This window comes from Pristis pectinata, chromosome 5 (genome assembly GCF_009764475.1).
Source record: "Pristis pectinata isolate sPriPec2 chromosome 5, sPriPec2.1.pri, whole genome shotgun sequence".
NCBI lineage: Eukaryota > Metazoa > Chordata > Chondrichthyes > Rhinopristiformes > Pristidae > Pristis > Pristis pectinata.
This window is the reverse complement of record NC_067409.1, coordinates 37,523,490-37,547,664: the sequence shown is the minus strand read 5'-3', so window position 1 is coordinate 37,547,664 and position 24,175 is coordinate 37,523,490. Positions and strand designations below refer to the sequence as shown.

General features: G+C 40.4%; 1 protein-coding gene across 1 annotated transcript in view; it reads right to left on the bottom strand.

Annotated features, from left to right (window-relative positions):
• si:dkey-12j5.1 (uncharacterized) overlaps nt 1-20,523 on the bottom strand; it is a 272,001-nt gene extending 251,478 nt beyond the window's left edge. Inside the window, exons 1-5 of the mRNA XM_052016283.1 lie at nt 20,432-20,523; nt 13,945-14,054; nt 10,336-10,480; nt 9,139-9,290; nt 8,083-8,186 (exon numbers count right to left, since the gene is read on the bottom strand). Coding sequence (XP_051872243.1) covers nt 8,083-8,186; nt 9,139-9,290; nt 10,336-10,480; nt 13,945-14,054; nt 20,432-20,495 — 575 coding nt within the window. The 5' untranslated portion in view covers nt 20,496-20,523. The remainder of the gene's footprint in view (nt 1-8,082; nt 8,187-9,138; nt 9,291-10,335; nt 10,481-13,944; nt 14,055-20,431) is intronic.
• Nucleotides 20,524-24,175: the final 3,652 nt, after the last annotated feature.

Genomic DNA, 24,175 nt, shown 5'->3' with positions numbered 1-24,175 from the left:
GTGATCTACATACAACCCAACAGCAGTCTTAAAATCTTTACCTATTTCTTAATATCTTTACCTATTTCTTAATTTTACAAAGTCCCCACAACCTGCTTCTCTGTCATTATATTCTCTCATTCTTGACATCATCCTTGATTTTTCAAGCTCTTTCTCAACTTCCATCATTTTCACCAAGTTTCCTGGTTAATCTTCTTCCAGTCACGACATTCTTCTGGTCGCACTTCATGTCCCCCAAGTTGAACATGTGCTTGCCATTCATTCAACATTTCTTATGCACAATGTTATTAACAACACTTTTTCTGGTCACACACCTTTACCAGCTCTTTTGCTCTAACATTTTGCTCATAATTTCTGCACCCCCATTAGTTAAAATTAGTTTTTAGTTTTTCTTTTACTTGTAGTGGCTAAATCTGAAGATTAGCCCATTCTCTTCCCTTTCATTTGTTTTTTTAACCATTATTAAAAATGTCTGAATTTCACCGCACCCTCCCACCCACCTCCTCTCCTTCCTTTCAAACCTTCTCCCTATGTGATGATTATATTTATCCTTTCTGCTAGAGTTTTGGTGCCAGCCAGATTTAAATGCAGCCCATTACAATGATACAGCCCCTATATCCCATGAAAAAGAACTAATCTTTCAGATACTAACCATTATTTACTTATCCCTACACTGATCTGCATGCAAAAGTGTAACCTTTATGTATGCTCTGGTTTCCACTTCCATAATTACCTGTGAATGCAAGTTAATTTAATATCTCTGCCACTTCCTTTATGGCCCACAAGATTTCCTTTTTATCTCGAGTCAGTCTAACACCTTAACTACCTAATTACAGTCCTCTTATGTTTATCAGCCATTTTAATGTTTTTTGCTTTCTCTCAATATTTCTCTGAATATGTTTTTATGATTTGAAGTGGCACTTGAAAATACTTAAACTATGCTTTTCCCCCTCACTTTCTGGAAATGTTCTCTGAACACAAAGACAAGAGCCTTTAGGTAAATAATTCCAAAATGTGAAAATCTTAAATCACATTCTCAGCATGGAACAAAGCACCTTCAAGAGCCATTTCAGAAGTACTTAACCTTGCTTAAATAAATTTGTTTTTGTGAAGAAAGGACAATTGATACCGATTACAGGACAGAAATCACATGCTGGTGCCTAATGCTATTAAAACATAATGACATCATTGCTTTGATAACAGCCCCATGTATTTTTGAACATACAAACACACATACACAAAGCTATGGTGAGATACTGTGCTCACTGGGTTCCACAGCAGACAAAATGAAGAATTCATATAATTATTCAATATATGAGCTATGCCTATGTAGGGAAGATTTATTTTAAAATCAGCAGGAAGCATTTGCAAGCTGAATCACATTAACATAATGTGGCATTTTACCAAGCAACATCTGATAGTGAAATAATTGGGTCAACTCAATTGGAGCAAGGCATTAAAGAAGTGAATGGATACAGAGCATTTTTTCTCTCTCCTGAATGTACCCAAGCACCAAATAGGCATTATTTATGTTAGACTGATCGAGTAAATGTGGAAGAACATAAGACCATGAAGTTTGTGGATTCAAGCCACACTTAAGTACTTGAACACAACCTTGGCCGAGACTCCAGTCCGGTACAGGAGATATAACGGTATAACAGCCTAGTTTAAGGATTCCCCCTCAGTTAATAGAGTTAAAGGTTTTGGTCAGGTTAAAGAAGTCACATATAGTAATTGATGTTATACCCCACTTTTTTCCTGGATTTGTCTATTGTGCTTCTCAATGGTTGAAGGCTGCTCTGGAAGGTTAGATCACATGGAATCAAGGGAGAGCTGGCAAATTGGATACACATTTGGCTTGATGGCAAGAAACAGAGGGTGATGGTGGAAGGTTGTTTCCCAGACTGGAGGCCCGGTGTGCCTCAGGGGTCATTTGTCATCTATATCAACGATTTGGATGAAAACATAAAGGGATGGTTAGTAAATGTGCAGGTGACACTAAAATAGATGGTATTGCGGAGAGTGAAGAAGGTTATCAAAAATTACAAGCGGATCTTGTGGGCCAAGGAATGGCAAATGGAGTTTAACTCATAACTGCGAGGTGTTGCATTTTGCAAAGTCAAATCAAGGTAGGACTTTCACAGTGAACGGCAGGGCCCAAGGGAGTGTTGTAGAACAGAGGTATTGGTATGTTATTGTCATTTGTACCAAGGTACAGTGAAAAACTTGTCTTGCATACCGATCGTACAGGTCAATTCATCACACAGTGCAGTTACATTGCGTTAGTACAGAGTGCATAAATGTCACAGCTACAGAGTAAGTGCAGTGCAGGTAGACAATAAGGTGCAAGGTCACAACAAGGTCAGAGTCCATCTCATCATATAAGGGAACTGTTGAATAGTCTTATCACAGTGGGATAGAAGCTGTCCTTGAGCCTGGTGCTATGTGCCCTCAGGCTCCTGTATCTTCTGCCTGATGGGAGGGGAGAGGAGAGAAGAGAGAATGACTCAGGTGGGTGGGGTCTTTGATTATGCTGGCTGCTTCACCAAGGCAGCGAGAGGTAAAGACAGAGTTCAAAGAGGGGAGGCTGGTTTCTGTGATGTGCTGGGCTGTGTCCACAACTCTCTGCAGTTTTTTTTTTGCAGTCCTGGGCAGAGTAGTTGCTTGGAGTTCAGGTACAAGGTTACCTGAAAGAGGAGTCACAGGTAGGCAGGGTGGGGAAGAAGGCTTTTGCCATGCTGGCCTTCATCAGGTCATGGTGTGGTATACAAGACACTGGTGAGGCCGCACTTGGGAGTATTGCGCTCAGTTTTGGTATCCTGCTATAGGAAAGATGTTATTAAACTAAAAAAAGAGTGCAGAAAAGATTTACAAGGATGTTGCCAGGACTTGAGGGACTGAATTATAGGGAGAGGTTGGACAGGCTTAGACTTTTTACCTGAGATTGTAGAAGATTGAGAGGGGCATAGATAGGTGAATGCACTCAGTCTTTTTCCCAGGGTTGGGAAATCAAGGACTAGAGAGCATTGGTTTAAGGTGAGAGGGGAAAGACTTGATAGGAACTTGAGGGGCAACTTTTTTTTTTAAACTCGGGGGTAGTATGTAGAACGGGGTGTGTGTGTGTGTGTGTGTGTGTGTGTGTGTGTGTGTGTGTGTGTGTGTGTTTGGAATGAGCTGCCAGCAGAAGTGGTTGAGGAAGGTACAATAACAACTTTTAAAAGACAGGTGGACAGGTACATGGATAAGAAAGGTTTCGAAGGTTATGGGCCAAACGCTAACAAGTGGAACTAACTTGGATGGGCATCCTGGTCAGCATGGACCAGTTGGGCCAAAGAGCCTGTTTCCTTGCTGTATGACTATGATTCTAAGACTGCATTGTGACTCTGGGATGGGTTCTTTGGGAGGAGATGATTGAGGATTTCTGCAATGACCTTTGCAGTGGCAGACGGCAGGGAGAGTCCTCTAATTACTGCATTTCCTTTCTTGAAGTCAGTAACAATTACAATGTCTTCAAGATCTCCTTGCATGCTGTCATCGATGAGAGAAATTACATCATGGATTTGTCAACAGTGTTTCTCCATGTTGTTTCAGTACTTCAGCAAGGATTTCCCGTTATCTTTCCATTACTGAATGACATTTTCAATCTTATGTCAAACTGGGGCTAAATTAAAATTGTGGCAGAATATTGTGAGATGGTATCAAGGTTGACGGAGGCATTCACCATGGTCCTTCAAGCTGGTGTTGACTGCCACTCTATCCTTGACTCTCGGCAGAGAATTGCAGATGGTCTGATGAGAGGAAGCACCACTGGACCCTGGAGAGTGAAGGGCAAGCATTGCAGGATTAGGAAACCCTGGTTCATCAGGTAGAGACAGCTGGGATCAAGCAAACCCCTCGAGGAGTTGCAAGGGACATTGGTGAGACCACACTTGGTATTGTGTACAGTTTTGTTATAGGAAAGACATCGTTAAACTGGAAAGAGTGCAGAGAAGATTTATGAGAATGCTGCCAGGATTCAAGGGCCTGGGTTATAGGGAGAGGTTGGGCAGGCTGGGACTTTATTCCTTGAACTGAGGGGTGACTTTATAGAGGTGTACAAAATCATGAAGGGCATAGACAGGGTGAACACACATTGTCTTTTTCCCAGGGAAGGGGAACTAAAAACTAGAGGGCATAGGTTCAAAATGAGAGGTGAAAGATTTAAAAGGAGACTGAAGGGCAACGTGGGTAGTGCATATATGGAATGAGCTGCCAGATTAAGTGGTTGAGGCAGGTACATTAACAACATTCAGAAGAGATTTGGATAAGTACATGGATAGGAGGGGTTTAGCAGGATATAGGCGAAATGCAGGCAAATGGGACTAGCTTGGTGGGCACCACGATCGGTATTGACAAATTGGACCAAAGGCCCTGTTTCCATGCTGCATTACACTTAAGAGGGAAATAAGTAGGTCTAAAAGAGGACATAAAATAGCTTTGGCAGATGAGGTAAAGGAGAATTCTAAGAGATTCCATGGGTATATTAACATCCAAAAGGGTAACAAGGGAGAGAATAGGCCTCCTTAAGGATTAATGTGGTTTCCTATGTGTGGAGTCACAGGAGATGGGTGAGGTCTTAAGTCAACATTTTTCATCTGTATTTACCATGGACAAGGCCATGAAAGCTCAGGAATTAGGGAAGAGAATAGTGAAACAACATCCACATTACAAAAGAGGAGGTGCTGGAGATCTTAAAGTGCATAAAGGTGAATAAATCCCTAGGGCCTAACCAAGTGTATCTTCGGACATTGTGGGAAGAAGCTAGGACATTGCAGAAAAATTGCTGGGGCACTGGCAGAGATATTTGCATCATTGTCAGCCACAGGTGAGGTACCAGAAGACTGGAGGGTGACTAATGCTATGCTTTTATTTAAGAAGGGCTGCAAGGTCAAGCCAAGGAACTATAGACCAGTGAGCCCAACAGTGGTGGGAAAGTTACAGGAGGAGATTCTGAATGACAGTATTTACCTGAATATGTAAAGGCAAGGACTGATTAGCATGGTTTTGTGCGTGGGAAATCATGTCTTATGAATTTGATTGTGTTTTTTGAAGAGGTGACTAAGAGGATTGATGAGAGCAGGGCAGAAGACATTGTCTACATGGACTTTAGCAAAGCTTTTGACAAGGTCCTACAAGGTTGGCTGGTCCGGATGGTTAGATCACATGGGATCAAGGGTGAGCTAGCCAGTTGGATACAAAATTGGCTTGATTGTAGGTGATGGTGAAGGGTCCCCTGTTGTTTGTCATCTATATTAGCGATTTAAATGAGATTGTAGATGATATGGTTGGTAAGTTTGCATGACACCAAGACTGGTGGAAATGTGGACAGAGAAGAATGTTATCTAAGATTATAGTCGGAGCTAGATCAATTGGGAAAGTGAACAAAGGAATGGCAGATGGAATTTAATTCAGACAAGTGCGAAGTCTTGCATTTTGGGAAGTTAAACCAGGGCAGGACATACACAGTGAATGGCAGGGCCCTGCAGAGTGTTGTAGAACAGAGACACCTAGGGACACAAGTACATAGTTCCCTGAAAGTGGCGACACAGTTAGACAAGGTGGTGAAGAAGGTGTGTGGCATGCTTACTTTCATCAGTCAGGGCATTAAGAGCTAGGATGTCAGGTTTAAACTGTACAAGATGTTGGTGAGACTACACTTGGAGTATTGTGTGTAGTTCCGGTTGCCTAGCTATAGGAAGGATGTCATTAAGCTGGAAAGGGTGTAGAAAAGATTCACAAGGATGCCAGTGAGAGTGGAGGGCATGAGTTACAAGGAGAAACTGGATAGGCTGGGCCTTTTTTTTTGCTGGAGCATAGGAGGCTGAGTGGTGACTTTATAGAGGTATATAAAGTCATGAGGGGCATAGATGAGGTGAATGGTCACAGTGCTTTTCCCAGGGTAGGGGAGTCTAAAACTAGAGGCTATAGATTTAAGGTGAGAGGGGAGAAATTTAAAGGGAAGCTGAGGGGCAACTTTTTCACACAGAGGGAAATATGTATATGGAACAAGCTGCCAGCAGAAGTGGTAGGGCCAGGTACAATTACAACATTTATAAGACATTTGGACAGGTACGTGGATAGGAAAGGTTTAGAGGCTATGGCCCGAATGCAGGCAAATGGGGGCAGCTCAGTTAGGCAGCTTGTTCAGCATGGACAAGTTGGGCCGAAGGCCTGTTTCTGTGCAGTACAACTCTATGAATCTTGATGGTCATGACTGTACTGAAGCATCCATGGATATCCCAGCTGTCAGCAATTTGCTGGATCTTCTTTGCACTTCTCCACTCAACTGTTTTTCAGATCACGAGCTTTCTGCAATGATTTCAATCTTCAGATGCAAGTATTTGTTTCAGTTCCTCTTGAGTCATGGTGCTGCTTCCAGTCCATGAGAATTTACAACTCGTTAGCTCCTGGCTCTCTTGGTAATCGTTGACAAACCAGTCTTGGTGTTTTCTGGTAAAGACACCAAGAGTCTTTTTACAAGTGCTGATTTCAGTTGACAATAAGGCAAACTGGAGCAAGGGTACGAGACTAGGGAACGTACACGAAATCTGAGGATACAGAGTGGTGTTGAGGAACAGAATGACCTTAGAATGCATGTCCAGAGATCTTCAAAAGGTAAGAGTGGGTTGATGGACGTGATTAAAATAACATACAGTCTGTTTTCCTCATTAACCAAGGCACAGAATAAAAGATCAGGTGAATCATGCTAGAACTCTATACAACACTAATTAGGTTACAACTTAAGTACTGCATATTGTTCTGGTTGCAGAAAAGATATGCAGAGCACATTTATGAGGATGTTGCCTAGATGGGAAAATTTTAGCTACAAAGAGAAATGGATAAGGATTCTTTTAGTTTCTTTGGAATAGATGGAGACAGGTTGCACTCTAAGAGTAACTCACTGACTGGGAAGTACTAACAGCTTTAGGATGTGAAAGGCACCATACAAATACATATCCTTGCTTTCTTTAGAATCTTTCCATGTTCGGGATGACAAATAGCTATCAAAATCTCAGTCTAAATAAAATTCTTCTCAGACTTTATCCTTAGTTTACAACATCCAAATGCTCAAGTAGTTACGTTATGCTCGAAAACAGGAATACATTGCCCGTGGAAGAGGCAATAAATTAATTTCAAAAAACTCACATGCAGCATACATTGAAAATAGATTGCGCTCTGACTTAAGATTTACGCAACAAAATCCAGTTTATAACTAAGCTCCCTCAACATTGACTCATTCTCCAGATGTTCCACAAGCATCAATTCAACCCTGGTTGCGGCTCTATCCACACCGATCTGTTTGTAGACCTGCCATCCTGCTTGTCCAAGCATCAATGTCAGAAACCCCAATCCTTTCCATTACAAATGATACTTATTTCCAGCTCCATAATACTGGTTCTCTAACCCTGCCCAAAAACATCTACTGTTGGAAGACTTGCAAGGCCAAGTCACAAACAAATCATGTGTTCCAATGGTCTTCTGGTCAGTTGCCCATTGACTTCAGCTCCCCCATAAATCTGCCACTTGCATCCTTTGTCCCTGAAATATCTTAACTACACTTGCTCCCAGTCCCCCCCCAAACCACATGGAAATGTCATCCTCTTACCTTAATCCAATCACATCCTTGCTTCTCCTCCCCAACACTGAGCTTCTCCAGCACTACAACCCATCAAATTCATCCAACTCTGGTTTCTTGTTTTCAAAGGATTATTCAAAATCAAATGATTGAAATAAGAGGATAGGGTATTTAAGGAGAAGCACTTATGATGTGAAATGTAGACCCTTGTTTGGGAATGACCAATAAGTACCCAATAACACCATCAGCTAAAGTTGCAAGTCTTTGAAACGCTTCTGTTATGAAGAAGTTTTATCAACCAGTCCAAATATTGCCGCCCCCATTATACAAAAACATAATCCTCATTTTTTTTTCTAAACTCACTGATTTATTTTAAGAGTAATCTTTTTGAGCTCAGTTTTAAAGATGAACAAAACAATAAAGTTCAGAAAACGAAACCCTCATGTCACAACATTCTAATACTTTACCAGAGGTCAGTAAGGAAGATCTCTGCCAACGAACAAAAAGCCGTGGAGATATTCTGAGGAGTCACTTCAGCATTATCAGGGTCACAGGATGCTGCCTGCATGGCCTGCCCAAAAATATTGTCAGAAATATATATTATAAATACATTGTATGTTGCTTTTTAAAAAGAAGTGTCATACAACACCACAAAAGAGGTGGCGATGGATTACTGATCAAGGAAATCATCACCGCAGTAGTGAGGGAGGATGTCTTAGAAAGCTCTTCAAATGAGGCCTTCTGGATAGAAATAAAATAGGGGCAATCACTTTGCTGGGATTATACTACAGTCCTCCCAACAGTCACCAGGAGATAAAAGGGCAGATATGTAGGCAAATCATACTGAAGTGCAAGAGGAATAAGAAGTAGTTGTAGTAATAATAGGGGATTTCAACTTCCCCAATATTAACTAGGATCACCTTGATGTGGAAGGATTAGACAGGGCGAATTCTTTCAAAATGCATCCAAGTGCCAGTTAATAGACAGTCCCACTAGGATGAGTCAGCACTAGTCCTAATCCTAGGGAATGGAGCCGGATAAGTGAATGAAGGGTTAGTGGGCAGGCAATTTGGGATAGTGATTATGACTCAATGAGTTTCGAAGTAGTTATAGAAAGGGATAAGGGTGTCTGAAATGCCTTTAGCCTCACATGACTTATTGGAGCTGTTAGACATTACATTTGAAGAAATGGAACTTCTTATTCTGTTCTTTTAAATATTATTAACCTGGTCAAATCAGAGTTTGGTTTGCAACAATGAATTTATGCAAAGCAACACGTGTTTAAGTAACTCTATATGTGTCTCTTTATTGCAGATAAACCTGCACCCTATGAATATTATTTTGTTGTTTCAGATAATCTTCACTTAATATTTAGTAATTATCTTTCAAGAATCTGGCACATAGAAGAATGCAGTAAACGAAAGTCTCAAAATAAAACATTTACAACACTTGATGAAGACTTATAAAGACATACACATTTGATTGTTGTAGAAATTGAACAATCTTCAAAGATTGTTACTCACCATCTCCTTCTGCCTTTGGTAGTCTTTAATCAAAAGTTCAATGCCTTTGTTGAAGTACTGTACTGCCTCTTGCCCACAATGGATTTGACCCAAGTACATGTATTTAGTGTAACCTTCATCAGGGCTCAAAGCAACAGCTTTTTGAAATACTTTCACCACAGTCAAAGAAAGTTATTATTTTAAAACTGTACAGTTTTAATTACTTCCACAGCAAAATGTCCCAAATAAAACCCAAACAGCACAAAAATCTGTAACAACAAACAAATCTACTGGAGGAACCAGGCAGATCGAGCAGCATCTGTGGGGGGGGAAAGGAATTGTTGTTTCGGGTCAAAACCCTGCATCAGGACAGACCCCACCCAAAATGTCCCCCCCACAGCTGCTGCTTGACCCGCTGAGTTCCTCCAGCAGATTGTTTATTGCTCCAGATTCCAGCATCTGCAGTTTCTTGCAGCTCCACAAGAATCTGTAACTTATTTTATTCATTCAAGGGACATAGGCTTTGCAAACTAAACCAACACTTAATTGCCCATCCCTAATTGCCCCTGAGAATGTGGTGGGGAGCTGTCTTCTTGAACTGCTGCGGTCCTTGAGGTCTGCTTTTCCGACAGCATTACAACAGTAACATTCATGGAAATATAAATACATTTATTAACAAAATGTTCACTCTTTCCTTAAATTCAGGAGCACAAGGAAATAGGAGCACGAGTTGGCCCCCAGAGCCCTTGAGCTGAAGCTGCAATTATTGGCTGATCTATGTTGGTCTGTGCCTGTTTCCCATAACCCTAAATTTCTCAGTCTTTCAAATCTTTAAATGATTTAAATCAAACAACATTATACAGTTAATGGCTTAAATCTTTCACCTTCAAGCATAAAAATGCATCATGTAACTCAATCATCGAGCACCATTCTCCAGTGCCTGAATCAAGATACGAACAGTTCCACCCAAATACAACAGCTCCCCCTAGTGGAATCGTTCATCTAGACAAGGGACGATGCAGTCCCATCATCATAACCACTGGTAAATGATCAAATCGATAGCAATATCAGGAATTATCTCCTCAAAGGTGTCTAAGTGGGTGACTACACCCTACCAACAACTGTTCTAGGACTCAAATTTTAAAAAGTTAGTAGCGAGAGGTAGTTTAAAAATCTGAACTCAAACCAAGATGGATAATCCAGTCCAAAAGGATATTTCTTTCGCTTTCTCGGAGTTTCCAAGTTCTGCAAAGATATTGCCCATCATATCAAGTACAGTCAAATTGTTGGGCTCCATGTCCAAAGCTCGTTGACAGAATATTTGTGCCAGTTCAAAATTTAAGTTGTCCATGCACTCCTCAGCCTGAAAATGCACAAGTAAATTTAGTAATGTTTCCCCAAGTAAAAAGATTTAATGTCAAGCAGTATATTTTCATGTAGTTCTCTTATTATCTAAACATAAAAGTCAATCATCCTACCACTTTCAAAGGAAATGCTCTCAAAAGATACATCAGGGACGCAAAAGGAAGATGAAACAAAACCTGCACAGGGTATCAAAATAGACACAGCAGTAGAACTACTTAATTAGTCCAATTTCAATGGACTGAGTAGATCTGGCCAAGGCAAAGAGAAACCAAAGATTGATAGGCAAAATGTGACAACAATTGAAGACCATTATGAAAGGAGATTGTTCAAGTACAAACTGCAAGGAGGGGAAAAACGGGGAAACCAAAGCCAGAGCTCTTTGGATAACAAAGGAGTTAGAGAATATGATGAAACATTAAAGGCGTGTTTGATGCACATCAGGTGCATAATTCAAATGAGAAACAAGCTGACTATAGATAGCTGAGAGGGGAGGTGAAAAGGAAAACAAAAACAAGCAAAAACAGAATTTGAGAGCAGAATAGCAGTTAATATAAAAGGGAACATTGAAGCAAACTGCAAAGACTTCTATAGGCATGAGAACACAAACAGGAGGGGTAGTAGGAATAGACTTGATTTGGAACAAAGAAGGTGATCCAGACGTAGGACGAAGCTGGAATACTTAATGGTTTTTTTCTCATTTGCCAAAGAGAATACTGCTGCCAATACCTAAAAACTAGTGAAGGTACTGAAGTTGATAGGGTGAAAATTGGTAAGGAGGTAATAGAAACATTGATTATATTTAAAGCAACACATCTCCTGGGCCAAATGAAATGCATTCTAGATTGCACAGAACTGGTAACTGCCAAAAAGCTTGCCATAATCTTCCTGACCTTCATAAGTACGTGGGAGGTGCCAGAGAATATAGGTAAAATTTCAAAATTTGCCAACAACACTAAATTTACAAAGTGTAGTAAACATCACGAAGGATAGTAGCAGATAGCAAGAGGCAGAAGGTAGACTGGCAGATTGGACAGACAAGTAATGGATTTAATTTAATAAAGGGAAATGTAAAGTGAAACATTTTGGCAGAAAGAACAAGGAGATACAATATAGGCTAAACAGCACAATTCTAAAAGATATGTCAGAATAGATGGACCTGGGTGGTTAAGACTTTGAAAATAGCAGAACATGTTATGAGAGCAGTTAGTACAGCAAATGGAATTCTGGATTTCATAAACAGAGGCAGAGACTTCCAAAGCAGGGGTTACATTGAACTTCTAAAAAAAAATACTGGTCAAGCCACAATTGGAATATGGCATTCATTTCTGATCAACACCCTTTAAAAAAAAGTTGTGAGGACACTTTATTGGGCAGAGAAGAGACTTACTAGCTTGGGTCCAGGGATGAGGGATTTCAAACACAAGGTTAGACTGACATCTCCACAGATGCTGCTTGACTGACTATGTCCAGCATTTTAATTTTACTTGGAATGAAGTAGCTATGATTTTTCTCCTTAGAACAAAGGTGACATATGATAGAGAAGCAAGATGGGGCAAATGGAGAGAAGTTCTTCCCACCAGCAGAGCAATTCGAGAACCAGGATACACAGACTCAGTGATGGGAAAAAAGGCACAGGAGATTTTTTTTTAAAACGTAGAGTGTGGTCCTGGTCTGGAGCTTACTGCTTGTGGGTAATAGAAATAGTCGATCAGGGTTCTGAAAAGAAAATTGGATAAGCACTTAAAAAGAAAATTATTTGCAGGGCAAGGGACAGGCAGCATTGTGTGCCAGCACTTGCATGCCCTCTGGAATTTACACATTCCCTGTGACAATGAGCATTTCTGCCAAGTGCTCTGGTTTTCCTCCCACACCCCAAGTATAGGTAAGCACAACAAAAATCAATGGAGTTCATGGGCACGTGAGTGAGAATAAGTTGCAGGGCTACAGAGAAATAACAAGAGTGCCATAATTAGTGCAACTAATGAAATCATGAGCTGGTAGAGACCCAACAGGCCAAATGGTCTTCTATAGTAAATCAGAAATACCCTCTTTCCCATTTTTGATAATGGGTCCTGAATCTGAAACATTTAACTGCTTCTCTTTCCACAGATGTTACCTGACCTGCTAAGTATTTTCTTGCATTTTGTTTGTATTTCAAATTCTAGCATCTGCAGTTTTTTCTATTTTTGGAACGATTGAAGAGATTGTTCTCCAAGGAGCCTGGATAGACTCCATGGGATGAGTTGCTTCCTTTTGTTTTGACAGGAAAGATTCTATGATTTTAATATTATAGGATACAGCTACACAAAGGTAACATTGGGCCTTTTAAACACAGACAATATTGTAAATAAAAGAAAGGAAATAACAGGCATGAAATTATTACTTTATTCAGTCTTAACAGCAGAGGAAAAGGATGATGGCCTGGACTTTGCTAATTTGATGACAGGAAAAATGTGAAACTGCCAACTTCTGCAAGTCACTCATGGGCAGTTAAACAGTGAAATCCACAGATGCTGCCTATGCTCCCTGCTCCTCCAGGGTGTACAATGTTTTATGGTCATCTCCAGTGAAATCTCAAAAAACTAATGAATTGATCAATATTTCAGGTATATACATAAACTATTGTCACTGTAAAATGCTTCAAATATATGTTATGTTTTGCTGAATAGGAACATGTGTTTTTCATGGCATATTGAACCATCATTTCTGCTTAGCAAATTTTCTCACCCCAATCAACCAATCCAATTTTAAGAGGTGTGATTTGAATTCCTTTACAAATTTTAAAATATAACATTCATTTCCCCCACCCACCCCTCCCTTACAAAGTTAATGACATTTCTGGTCCAACCTTAAGTACCTGTACAGTTTTTAATATATTCCACTTTTTTGGTATCTTGGCATCACTGGCAAGACCAACATTTATTGCCCATCCCTAATTGCCCTCGAACTGAATTTTTTGCTCGGCCATTTAAGAGTCAACCATATTCCAATCTTTATTTCAAGCACCATAAAGAGTTCTTGTTTAGTATAAATAAGAATTCTTCAATAAATATTTTAGCAATTTTGATGACATCACTGTCACGAGACAAAAGGGATCTCCCAGAAATGAAACTCAACAGCAACCAAAGTCAGAAAGAAGGTAGTATTAGACCTCTGTGTCATTTTCTTTTCAGGTCACCATCAAATACTGCCACTTTCCAGTGAAGTCGAGATCATTCCCATTAATTTAACCTATATCCATGAGTGCCAATGGTGCCCACTGGTAGCAAAGTAAATAGTAAGTAAAAAAAAAGATAGTCTTTGACTTGGAAAACATCTTTATCGCTTAGAAGGCTAATTGTGTGCATGGAAGTTCAGATTCTACATTTGCCAGATTGTAATGTTTCAAAAGAAATATTTTGAAATTTACAATATCATAAATCATAAAAACAGTATTTGTCTTGATTTTGTAAAACAGCTTACTTTTTCCAACAACTGTTGAACTGAATATTTGCCTTCTGTTTTCTTCCTGTTTTTTTTCTCCATTTTTAGCTGCATCCTCTGCCGAACATTTAATCCAGCCATTTCAAGACCTGCAACGTAAACAAACAGAACTCTGTTTCATCAAAACTTTAAAGACAATAATGACATTATATTTGCATTGCTAAAGCCATGGTTAATAACTGCAGAAATGAAAACAAAGCAGCTAAATCTCAATTCCAAAATTTATGAAAACATTCACCAACTGTTTACCCCAGTGGCACAAATTCAAACTTGAACACATATTTTTTCCAGGGAGAGAGTTCTGTTTTTTCACTTATCTCATTAGTGGAAAAATGCTACCCGAATGCTTAAGAACAAAGCAGTGTCTTAAACTTAAATATAAAGGAATGTATAGGTACGAGGGACAAGCTGGCTTGGACAATCATTTGAAAGGTAATAGATGGGCAATGGTACAAACTTAAAATTAAAGTTTCAAGTTGACAGGGGAGAGATTTAATAGGAACCTGAGGGGCAACTTTTTCCACCCAGAGGGTTGTCAGTATATGGAATGAGCTGCCGGAGGAAGTGGTTGAGGCAGATGCATTAACAACATTTAAAAGGTTCTTGGACAGGTATGTGGATAGGAAAGGGTTAGAGGGATTTAGGCCAAATGTGGGTAAATGCGACAAGCTTAGATGGGCATCTTGGCCGGCATGGGCCAGTTGGACCAGAAAGGGCCCATTTCCCTGCTATATGACTATAAATATTTTAATGTTACTTCATTGTATTACATCATTTTGATAACAAATTTGTGTCACTAACTTTTGGAGAGTCGCATAGAGGTGTACAGCACAGAAAGGAGCCCTTCAGCCCACCACGTCCATGCCAACTTTTTTACCCATCTACATTAATCCCACTTGCCCACATTAGGTCCATAAGCTTCTAAGCCTTGTCTAATCAAATGCCTGTCTAAATGTCTCTTAAATACAGTGATTGATTCTGACTCCACCACCTCCTCTGGCAGCGCATATCAGACATCAACCACTCTCTCTGCAAAAATCTTTCCCTTCAGATCCGCTATAAAACTCCTTCCTCTCTCCCTCAACCTTTGCCCTTTTGACTCTCCTACTTTGAGACAAAGATTCTGACTCTCTCTCCATTAAATGTCTTCTATAACTTTACATACTTCTATCAGGTTGCCACCCAGCCTCCTTCACTCCAGGCAAAACAAGCCCAACCTATCCGATCTCTTCCCATTACTTAAAGTTCTCCAATCCAGGCAACATCCTGGTGAATTATGCCTGATCCAACTGTAACCTCAACTCCACTTCGCACCTACCATAGTAACTTTGCACCCCTTGATTATTAAGTATCTATCTAGCTCTGCCTTAAAAATACTCAAAGCACTCTGCTACCTCCGAGAGTTCACGGATTTATATTCCTCAGAATAAAAATTTTGCCTCATACCTGTCATAGTGGGTGACCACTTATTTTTAAACCATTACCCATAGTTCTCGTTCTCCCACAAGAAGCATCCTCTTCACATTCAGCCTGTCAGACCCTTCTTTCTTCCTGGAAGAAGTTACTAAAACATGGAGTGGCGCTGTGTCGTGTGACCAACCACTCTATTTATACTGCAAGAATGTTCAGGGAAAAGGTCAAAAAGTGTCTGCCTCACCTTAAAAAAGTTGCCCGTCTGTGTCTAGTTACCAGGCACGATGGTCTACATAGAACAATACAGCACAATACAGGCCCTTTAGCCCACCACGTTGTGCCGACCTTCTAACCACACCTAAGACTATCTAACCCCTTCCTCCCACATATCCCTCTATTTTAAATTCCTCCATATGCTTATCTAACAATCTCTTGAACTTGACCAACGTATCAGCCTCCACCACTACCCCAGGCAGCACATTCCATGCACCAACCACTCTCTGAGTGAAAAACCTCCCTCTGACGTCTCCCTTGAAATTCCCACCCATTACTTTAAAGCCATGCCCTCTTGTATTGAGCATTGGTGCCCTGGGAAAGAGACGTTGGCTGTCCACTCTATCTATTCCTCTTAATACTTTGTATACAAAATATAGGATATTAAACAAAATTTCTATGGAGATAGCCAATGTAACCTTCCAAAATTTATTTGGTCAAAGTCCAAATGGCCAGAAAACCATAAACGTAATACTCCTATTCAAAAAAGTAGGGAGACAGAAAGCATTTCATCATTAGCCAGGTAAAGTATCTGCAACAGGGAAAAAGATAAAGGAAATCGCAGCGGCCACTTGGAAAATGATAATATTATCAGCACCGTCAACACGCAAAAGGAAAAATTATATTTGATAACTGTTCTTTGATATAATGATGTAATGCCCAGGATGAATAAAGGGGAACCGGAGTATGTAGGGATCGTGGATTCCCAAAAAATGTTCAATAATGTGCCACATAAAAAGGTTGCTACATAAGGCAAGAGTTAATGGATCTAGCTCTAACATACTGGCATGGACTAGCAGACTGACTCACTAACAGAAAGAGAAAGGATAAATCTTGAAATGCAGACATTTTTAACCTCTCCCTGCTTCAATCTGAGTTTCCCACCTGCTTTAAGAAGACCACTATCATCCCAGTATCTGAGAAAAACAAAGTAATGTGGCTTAATGACTACCGCCCGGTGGCTCTGATATCCACCATCACGAAGTGCTTCTAGAGGCTGGTAATGGATACATTAACTCCAGCCTCCCAGACAACCTCCACCCACTACAATTCATCTACTGCCGAAACAGGTCTACAGCAGATGCCATCTCCCTGGGCCTACACTCATCTCTGGAGCATCTGGACAGGAAAGACACCTACTTTAGACTATTGTTTATTGACTACAGCTCCACTTTCAATACTATAATTCCAAGCAAACTCTTCACCAAACTCCGAGACCTGAGATTCAACACCTCCCTTTGCAACTGGATCCTTGACTTCCTGATCGACATACTGCAATCAGTAAGGATAGGCAGCAACACCTCTGCCACAATTATTCTCAACACTTGTGCCCCACAAGGCTGTGTCCTCAGCCCTCTACTCTACTCCCTATACACTTATGGCTGCTTAGCCAGATTCTGGTCTAATCCCATCAACAAGTTTGCAGATAATATCACCATGGTGGGCTGTATTTCAAATAGCGATGAGTCAGAGTACAGGAAGGAGATTGAGAGCTTAGTGGAATGGTGTCATGACAACAACCTTTCCCTCACTGTCAGCAAAACAAAAGAGCTGGTCATTGACTTCAGGAAAGGGGGTGGTGTGCATGTTCCTGTCTACATTAATGGTGCTGAGGTCGAGAGGGTTGAGAGTTTCAAGTTCCTAGGACTGAACATCACCAATAGCCTGTCCTGGTACAACCACGTAGATGCCATGGCCAAGAAAGCTCACCAGCGCCTCTACTTCCTCAGAAGGCTAAAGAAATTTGGCATGTCCCCTTTGACCCTCATCAAGTTTTATTGATGCACCATAGAAAGCATCCTATCTGGATGCATCATGGCTTAGTATGGCAACTGCTCTGCCCGTGACTGCAAGAAACGGCAGAGAGTTGTGGACACAGCTCAGCACATCATGGAAACCAGCCTCCCCTCCATGGACTCCATCTACACTTCTCACTACCTCAGTAAAGCAGCCAACATAATCAAAGACCCCACCCACCCTGAACATTCTCTCTTCTCCCCCCTCCCTTTGGGCAGAAGATACAAAAGCCTGAAAGCACGTACCATCAGGCTCAAGGATAACTTCTATCCCACTGATATAAGACTACTGAACGGTCCCTTGGTACGATAAGATAGACTCTTAACCTCATAATCTTCCTCATTATGGCCTTGCACCTTATTGTCTGCCAGCACTGCACTTTCTCTGTCACTGTAACACTTTATTCTGCATTCTGTTATTGTTTTGCCTTGTACTACCTCAATGCACTGTTGTAATGAAATGATCTGTATCAATGATGTGCAAGACAAGTTTTTCACTGTACCTTGGTACATGCAACAATAATAAACCAAATTTACCAAAATGTTATAACTTAATGGGCTGCCCTGGGGATCAGTGTTAAGGCCTCACCCATGAACAATGTATATTCGTGATTTCGATGAAGGGGGGGGAAGTGTTGTGGTCTGGTGGATGGGGATATTCTCATCAAGAACAGAGAAGTGGTCAGTGTCCACTAGAAGAAATACTTGAAGATCTACAATCTGTCTCCATAACTTGAGCATCTTTGACTCCAGTCCACAACAAACCATCTGGTCCAGTCTGACTGACAAGAAGTTGAAAAGGCCACATGCCATCTGAAAAAATGAAGGGTATTGGGAGTGGACTGTATCCCTATTGAAGTTCTGAAACTTGTCAGAGAGTAACTTCAGTCACAAAATTCACATCTCCCTTGTCAGAGGACATCAGAGACCCCCTAATTTTGTAACCAACTTCAAGAAAAGAGGTAAATCAGACAGTAGTAATTACAGAGGGCCTTCGCTGCTGTCTAACCACAGAAAAAAGTCGTTGCCAGGGTTCTCCTCAACTACCCCCTCCCAGTGGCCAAAAACCTGCTCCCCAGGTTATGGTGTGGATTTCTTCCATCTAAAGGCACAGTGAACATGATCTTCACAATGCATCAGCTTCAACAGAAATTTTGAGATTTTCACCTTTTTTTCTGTACCAAAGCATTCAATTCTGTCAACCAAATGCAGCCCTTGAGCAATCTTCCCAGATTTAGCTGTTCACAGAAATTTCTCTCCATAATACATCTGCTTCAAGATGGCATGCAAGCCATGATCTTAACTAGTGCAGACTGATTTCAAACAAGGCTTCATCATTGCCCATAAGCTTTTCTCAATTTTTCTTGCTGCAATGCCTCCCCTCACCACACCTCCAGCAAGCTTCCCACTGAAGTGGACCTAATCTACAGAACAAGAAACTCATCAACCTATATCATCTCCATTCCAAACTCTAGGTCATCCCAACTTCAGTCATCAAGCTGCAATACATACACAACACTTACATATTGTATGTGTAGGATTCGGAGGCTCAGTCAATGCTGCCACATTCACTGAAGCGTATGAGAGAATGGGTCTTAATATCTACAAAACATAGGTCCTCTACCAACTTACCCCCGCTGTATAACACCTACCTCTGACAATAAAGGTCTGCTTACCTCTCAACAAATACACATGTCGATGATGAAATGCACCACTACGTTCAGTGTGCCTGTACAGAAGAGTGTTTGAAGATCAAAACAGCAAACTTGGCACAAAGCTTATAATATACTGGGCAGCAGTAATCCCTGCATTCCTGTATGTTTTTGTGTCATGGCCTACCTACAGCAAGTCTTTGAAAGCTCTGGAGAGATACCATCAATGCTGTCTCCACAAGATTCTCCAAAGGAACAGAATAAGCAGGACAACTTCAGCGTGCTCTCCCAGGCCAACATTCCCAGCATCATGGATCGAACCACCTTCAGTCAGCTCCAATGGGCAGGGCACATCATCCACATGCCCGCCAGCACACTCATGAAACAGATACTCTCTCTTCCAAGCTCTGTCATATCGAGAGATTACCAAGTGGACAGAGGAAAGGATTCAAGAATGTTCTCAAAACCTCTCAGTAGCTCACCACTTTGAGGTAATTCCTGCCCTGTGACTATTCAAAATGGAAATAGAGCAACTGGACCAACATAGAGAACCTACAATCCTTACAATGGGGTCATACAGAAGACCAGTGTAAATGGCCAAAATAATGCACCATCTCCCAAACTTCCCATCCACCCACCCTTCTCCCCCCACCCCATTCCCCCTCCCTCAAGCCCCACTGTCAAGTGTTTCCTGTTGCACCTGTGGCAAAGGCTACAGGTACCACACTGCCCTCATCAGGCACCTCAGGACATACAGAACCTAATCCCAAGGGACTGCCCAAGAAAGAGGATACCCACGACGAAGATATGGTAGGAATGCTTTCATCTGACCTTCTGTAATCTTTAAAGCACTGCCAGAAAGCAAATTCAATAATAATTTTCAAAGGGAACTGTAAAATACTTTACAAGGAAATATTTATAAACTAAGAAGAACAAGAAAGAACAAATGGATTCGCTCCTTCCACACATCCGGCAGAGAACTGAATGACCGTTTTCTCCGATCCTACAATTATAAATTCTCTAAACAGTAAACCGCCCAGTGACAGATGGAACGGCCGTCCATAAATGAAACGACCAGATGCTGATAGAGGAAAAAAAGTTGCATCACAGTAGTTAAAAACTTTATGCACAAACAGTATTCTCAGCATCTGCCGTGTCTTATGTGTCTAGGATTCTCAAACTGTTACTGCTGATAGTTACAAACGATTCATTTAAACCTGTAGTCAGGACGCAAATTTTATCCCAGGATACTGCGGAAAGTAAATATGCCATCGCCCTACTGATGCCACATGGATCGGACAGATAGAAGACGATGCATTAAAACTCCTGTACCTTGTGCCATCCTGCGACGTTTTCTACTCCTTTTCTTACGCTTGCTGCCCCCTGCCATGTCCATGCCCCGGAGCCAGCACAGTGAGCCTGCCCTGTGACAACCCGAAGTATCGGCGTCCGATTAGAACCCGCACCCGGCCAGCGCGTGAGGTTTCACTTCGACGGATGCCCGAGTGTGACAAACATCAAATCATCACAACGCGTCATCCTGGTTTCAAAATTCAAGCTTCCCCCCCCCCCCCCCCACAAAGAAACTTCACTGATGCCGATTCCTCACAAAGGTACCTCGCAAAAAAAACTCGCAAAAGCCAATCTGCAGATTCAACGTTACGCACAACTGTGGACTAAAAGTATGTTTTAAATTCAGATTAATTTAAGAATGCAGCATGCAATCCAACCAAGTTTATCAATAATGTAGGTCAGAGTGGGAACCAGAAGCTCAAGTCACTCCAGTCCACTCTTGGTTTCCCCAATGCAGTGCACTAGATTGGAAAAAGATGCAAGTGATTCGCTGCTTCACTTTGAAAGACTGTTCGGGTTTCTGGTTGGTGGGAAGGGAAAACGTGAAAATACAGGTGTTGCATCTCCTGTGGGTGCATGGAAAAGTGCCATAAGATGGGGAGTGGTTGGGAGGGACGAAGAGCAGACTTGAGAATCGCAAAGAGAGCAATACTTTCGAAATGCTTAAAGGGGATGGGAAGAGAAAATGTGTCTGGTGATGGAATTTTGTTCTTTACCCATCTTTTCTCCACATTGTCTGCCACTGAAACCTAACTTTTTTTCTCTTCTTCATAGTTCTGATAAAGGACTTCAGACCTGAAATGTTTAACTCTGTTTCTCTTTCCACACATGCTGCCTGACCTCCATTTTCCATCTTTAGCTCAAGTTGAAAGGCTGCTTTAAAAGATAGTAAATCCTAGGCTTTATTAAGAGGTGCATTTCTAGCAAGGGACTTAATCTTTATTCTTCACCAGTTAGGTCTTAACTGTTGACTGATTGCAGTTACCATACTTTAAGATGATCTTAAGACCTGGGGAAAGATGCAGAGATTATTTATGAAAATGATAGCAGGAATTAGGACCTTAGATAAAAATACTTTTCTCCTTAGTGCTTTATAAGCTATCTTAAAAAAAGATGTCAAAATTATGAAAGGTTTTTATATATTAAATAGGGAGAAATTGTTTTCACTGGAAAGAGGAAAACTAACCAGAAGACAGCAATTTTTAGATAATTAGCAAAATTCTAGTTGGGGAATTAGAACAATAATTTACACTGCAAATTCTAATAATCTGGACTGCATTCCCTGAACAAAAAGTGGAAGGAGATTATACTGGTCATTTTCAAAAGGAAATTGAATAGGAAAAATCATCAGGGCAGAATAAGAGATTGGGAACGAATGACTTGCTCACTCAAAGAGTCAGCATAGACAAAAGGACTAAATTGCCTCCTCTGTGCTGTACAGTTTAATAATTCTTTGTACCAAAGAGAAGTGTGGAAGCAAAACATGGGGTTTCCAGGTTCAATTTAAGTTGGGCTAGGTCAGAAACACTTTTATATGAAGCATGCGGAAATAGAACATAAGGAAATTTTAAAACAGGTTAAAAACCAGTATTGGAAATGTAAAAAGACACGAGGGAGGCATATAGCAAAGAACATTAAGCCCAATAAAAACTAATCAGTATCATGATAGTAGTCAGGGAATAATTTACATCTTTAATAGGAAATGGTGTTACAATAATTGAAAATACTGGTCCCACAATGGTTCTACAAACAGTAATGAAATAACTGAACAAATAATCAGTTTTGGTTACATTACTTGTGGGAAAAATGTTGGCCAAAACCCTAGGAGAATCCCCCTGGTGTCCTTCAGATGCGTGGGACCTTTTATAACTACCAAAAAGAGCAGATGCAGCTCAATTTAATATCTCATCTGAAAGACACCACCTCTGACAATGCAACATCACATGAGTACTGCTCTGTCAGAGATAATGTCTTTCAGAAATGAGTGCCTGCCTTGACTAAATTTTAAAGTATAAAGTGGGGATTGTACTCAAAAATATGTAACTTTGGATTTTATATGAAGAGCTGTAAATTAACTTACTTCTATTTATTGAAGTTTATTTGAGAAGTCCAACAAGCTTTAATAACAAAAGCTGTGTTAACTGAAAAGTGGGAAGTCCTATAAGTATGGTAGCACAATATAACTAAAGGACATTGATGCTTGAAGTTGGAAGTATCAGATTTTACTCTTCTGGGGACATTGCTTGCATACTATCTGGTCTTGGATTTCCTATAAGGGCCAAATGGAACAATTTCATTACAGGCTTCTGATTTTCACTTATAATTTCATTTGCAGTTACTAGAGGACAAAAAACATCCATAACACATTCCCAGAAAGGACACTCAGATGAAGGAATATGACAGACATTTGGTTTAATCATTGATCATCAGATCTGGCTGGACTAAATAAAGCTCTGTTGGTCCTTATTCTGCTATACCAAAACTGCTCTCCAGCCTAAGATCAAAGAGATAATCTCAAATTTATTTTCTTAAACCATCTGCCCTGTCTCCTGTATCCTTGCCTCAATTAAGTGCAAGGACCCATGAGACCATCTGGTTAGGTACCTCTTGTCACATCCCTTCCTTTACCAGGAGAATGGAATAAACTTTAATGTTTAACCAAATAAGTTTTTCTAGTTTCTCTCCTATGCCTCATTGTACACTTTTCAATTATCTGTGAGATCCAATCCCTGTTCCCTTACTTGTATCCATTAAGCTGTTGACTGTATCGGGCTTTGCTGAGATCACATCTGTTGTGATCTCCTTATCTAGGAAAGAACATACTTGCCATTGAAGGAATTCACAAGACTGGTTCCAGGGATGGCAGATTTGGAGACAATAATGCCGACTGGACTGTATTCTCTAGGGTTTAGGAGATCTAATTGAAGTTTACAAAATTCTTAAAGGGCTTTACAGGCTTAATGCTGGGAAGATGTTTCCCCAACCCGGGGACAAGGTTTGAAGTTAAGGGATGATTCGTTTAGTACTGAAATGAGGAGAAATTTCATCACTCGAAAGCAGGTGAACCTTTGGAATTCTCTGCCCCAATACAGCCGTGGATGCTCAGTCATTGTGTTCATTCAGAACAGAGATTGATTGATTTCTGGGTGTTAAGGAAATCAAGTAATATGGGGATAGTGATGGAAAATGGCACTGAGATGGAAAAATAACCGTGATCTTTCTTTCTTTTTCAATCTTTTTAATAGTTTTCAAATTAATACAGATTAATATATAAAATCAATGTTTGTACATGTAATACAAAGAGATTGGGAGAACAATCATGGCATAGATAATCATGAAAAATAATAAAGTATATAAAAAAATCTGTAGATCCAACGATCTCTTAGTAAATGAATATAATATAAAAGAAAGGAAAGAAAAAGATTTATTCTAAAATATAAAAGAAAGAAAAAAAATCCCCAAAACAATAAGAAAATTTATAAACAGTATATCAAACCAAACTAAGGAAAAAAAAACAAACAGAAAAAAAACCAGAACTAAAATTTCTCTGTAGAAACAGAACAATATTATGTCGTCAATTCCATTTCCCTAAGTTGAAAGGTTATTACAAGGGGATCTATATCATCTGAAAATATTGAATAAATGGATTCCAAACTTCCTCAAATTTAAGCGAAGGATCAACAGTATCAATCCTAATTTTTTCCACGTTTAAACATGATATAG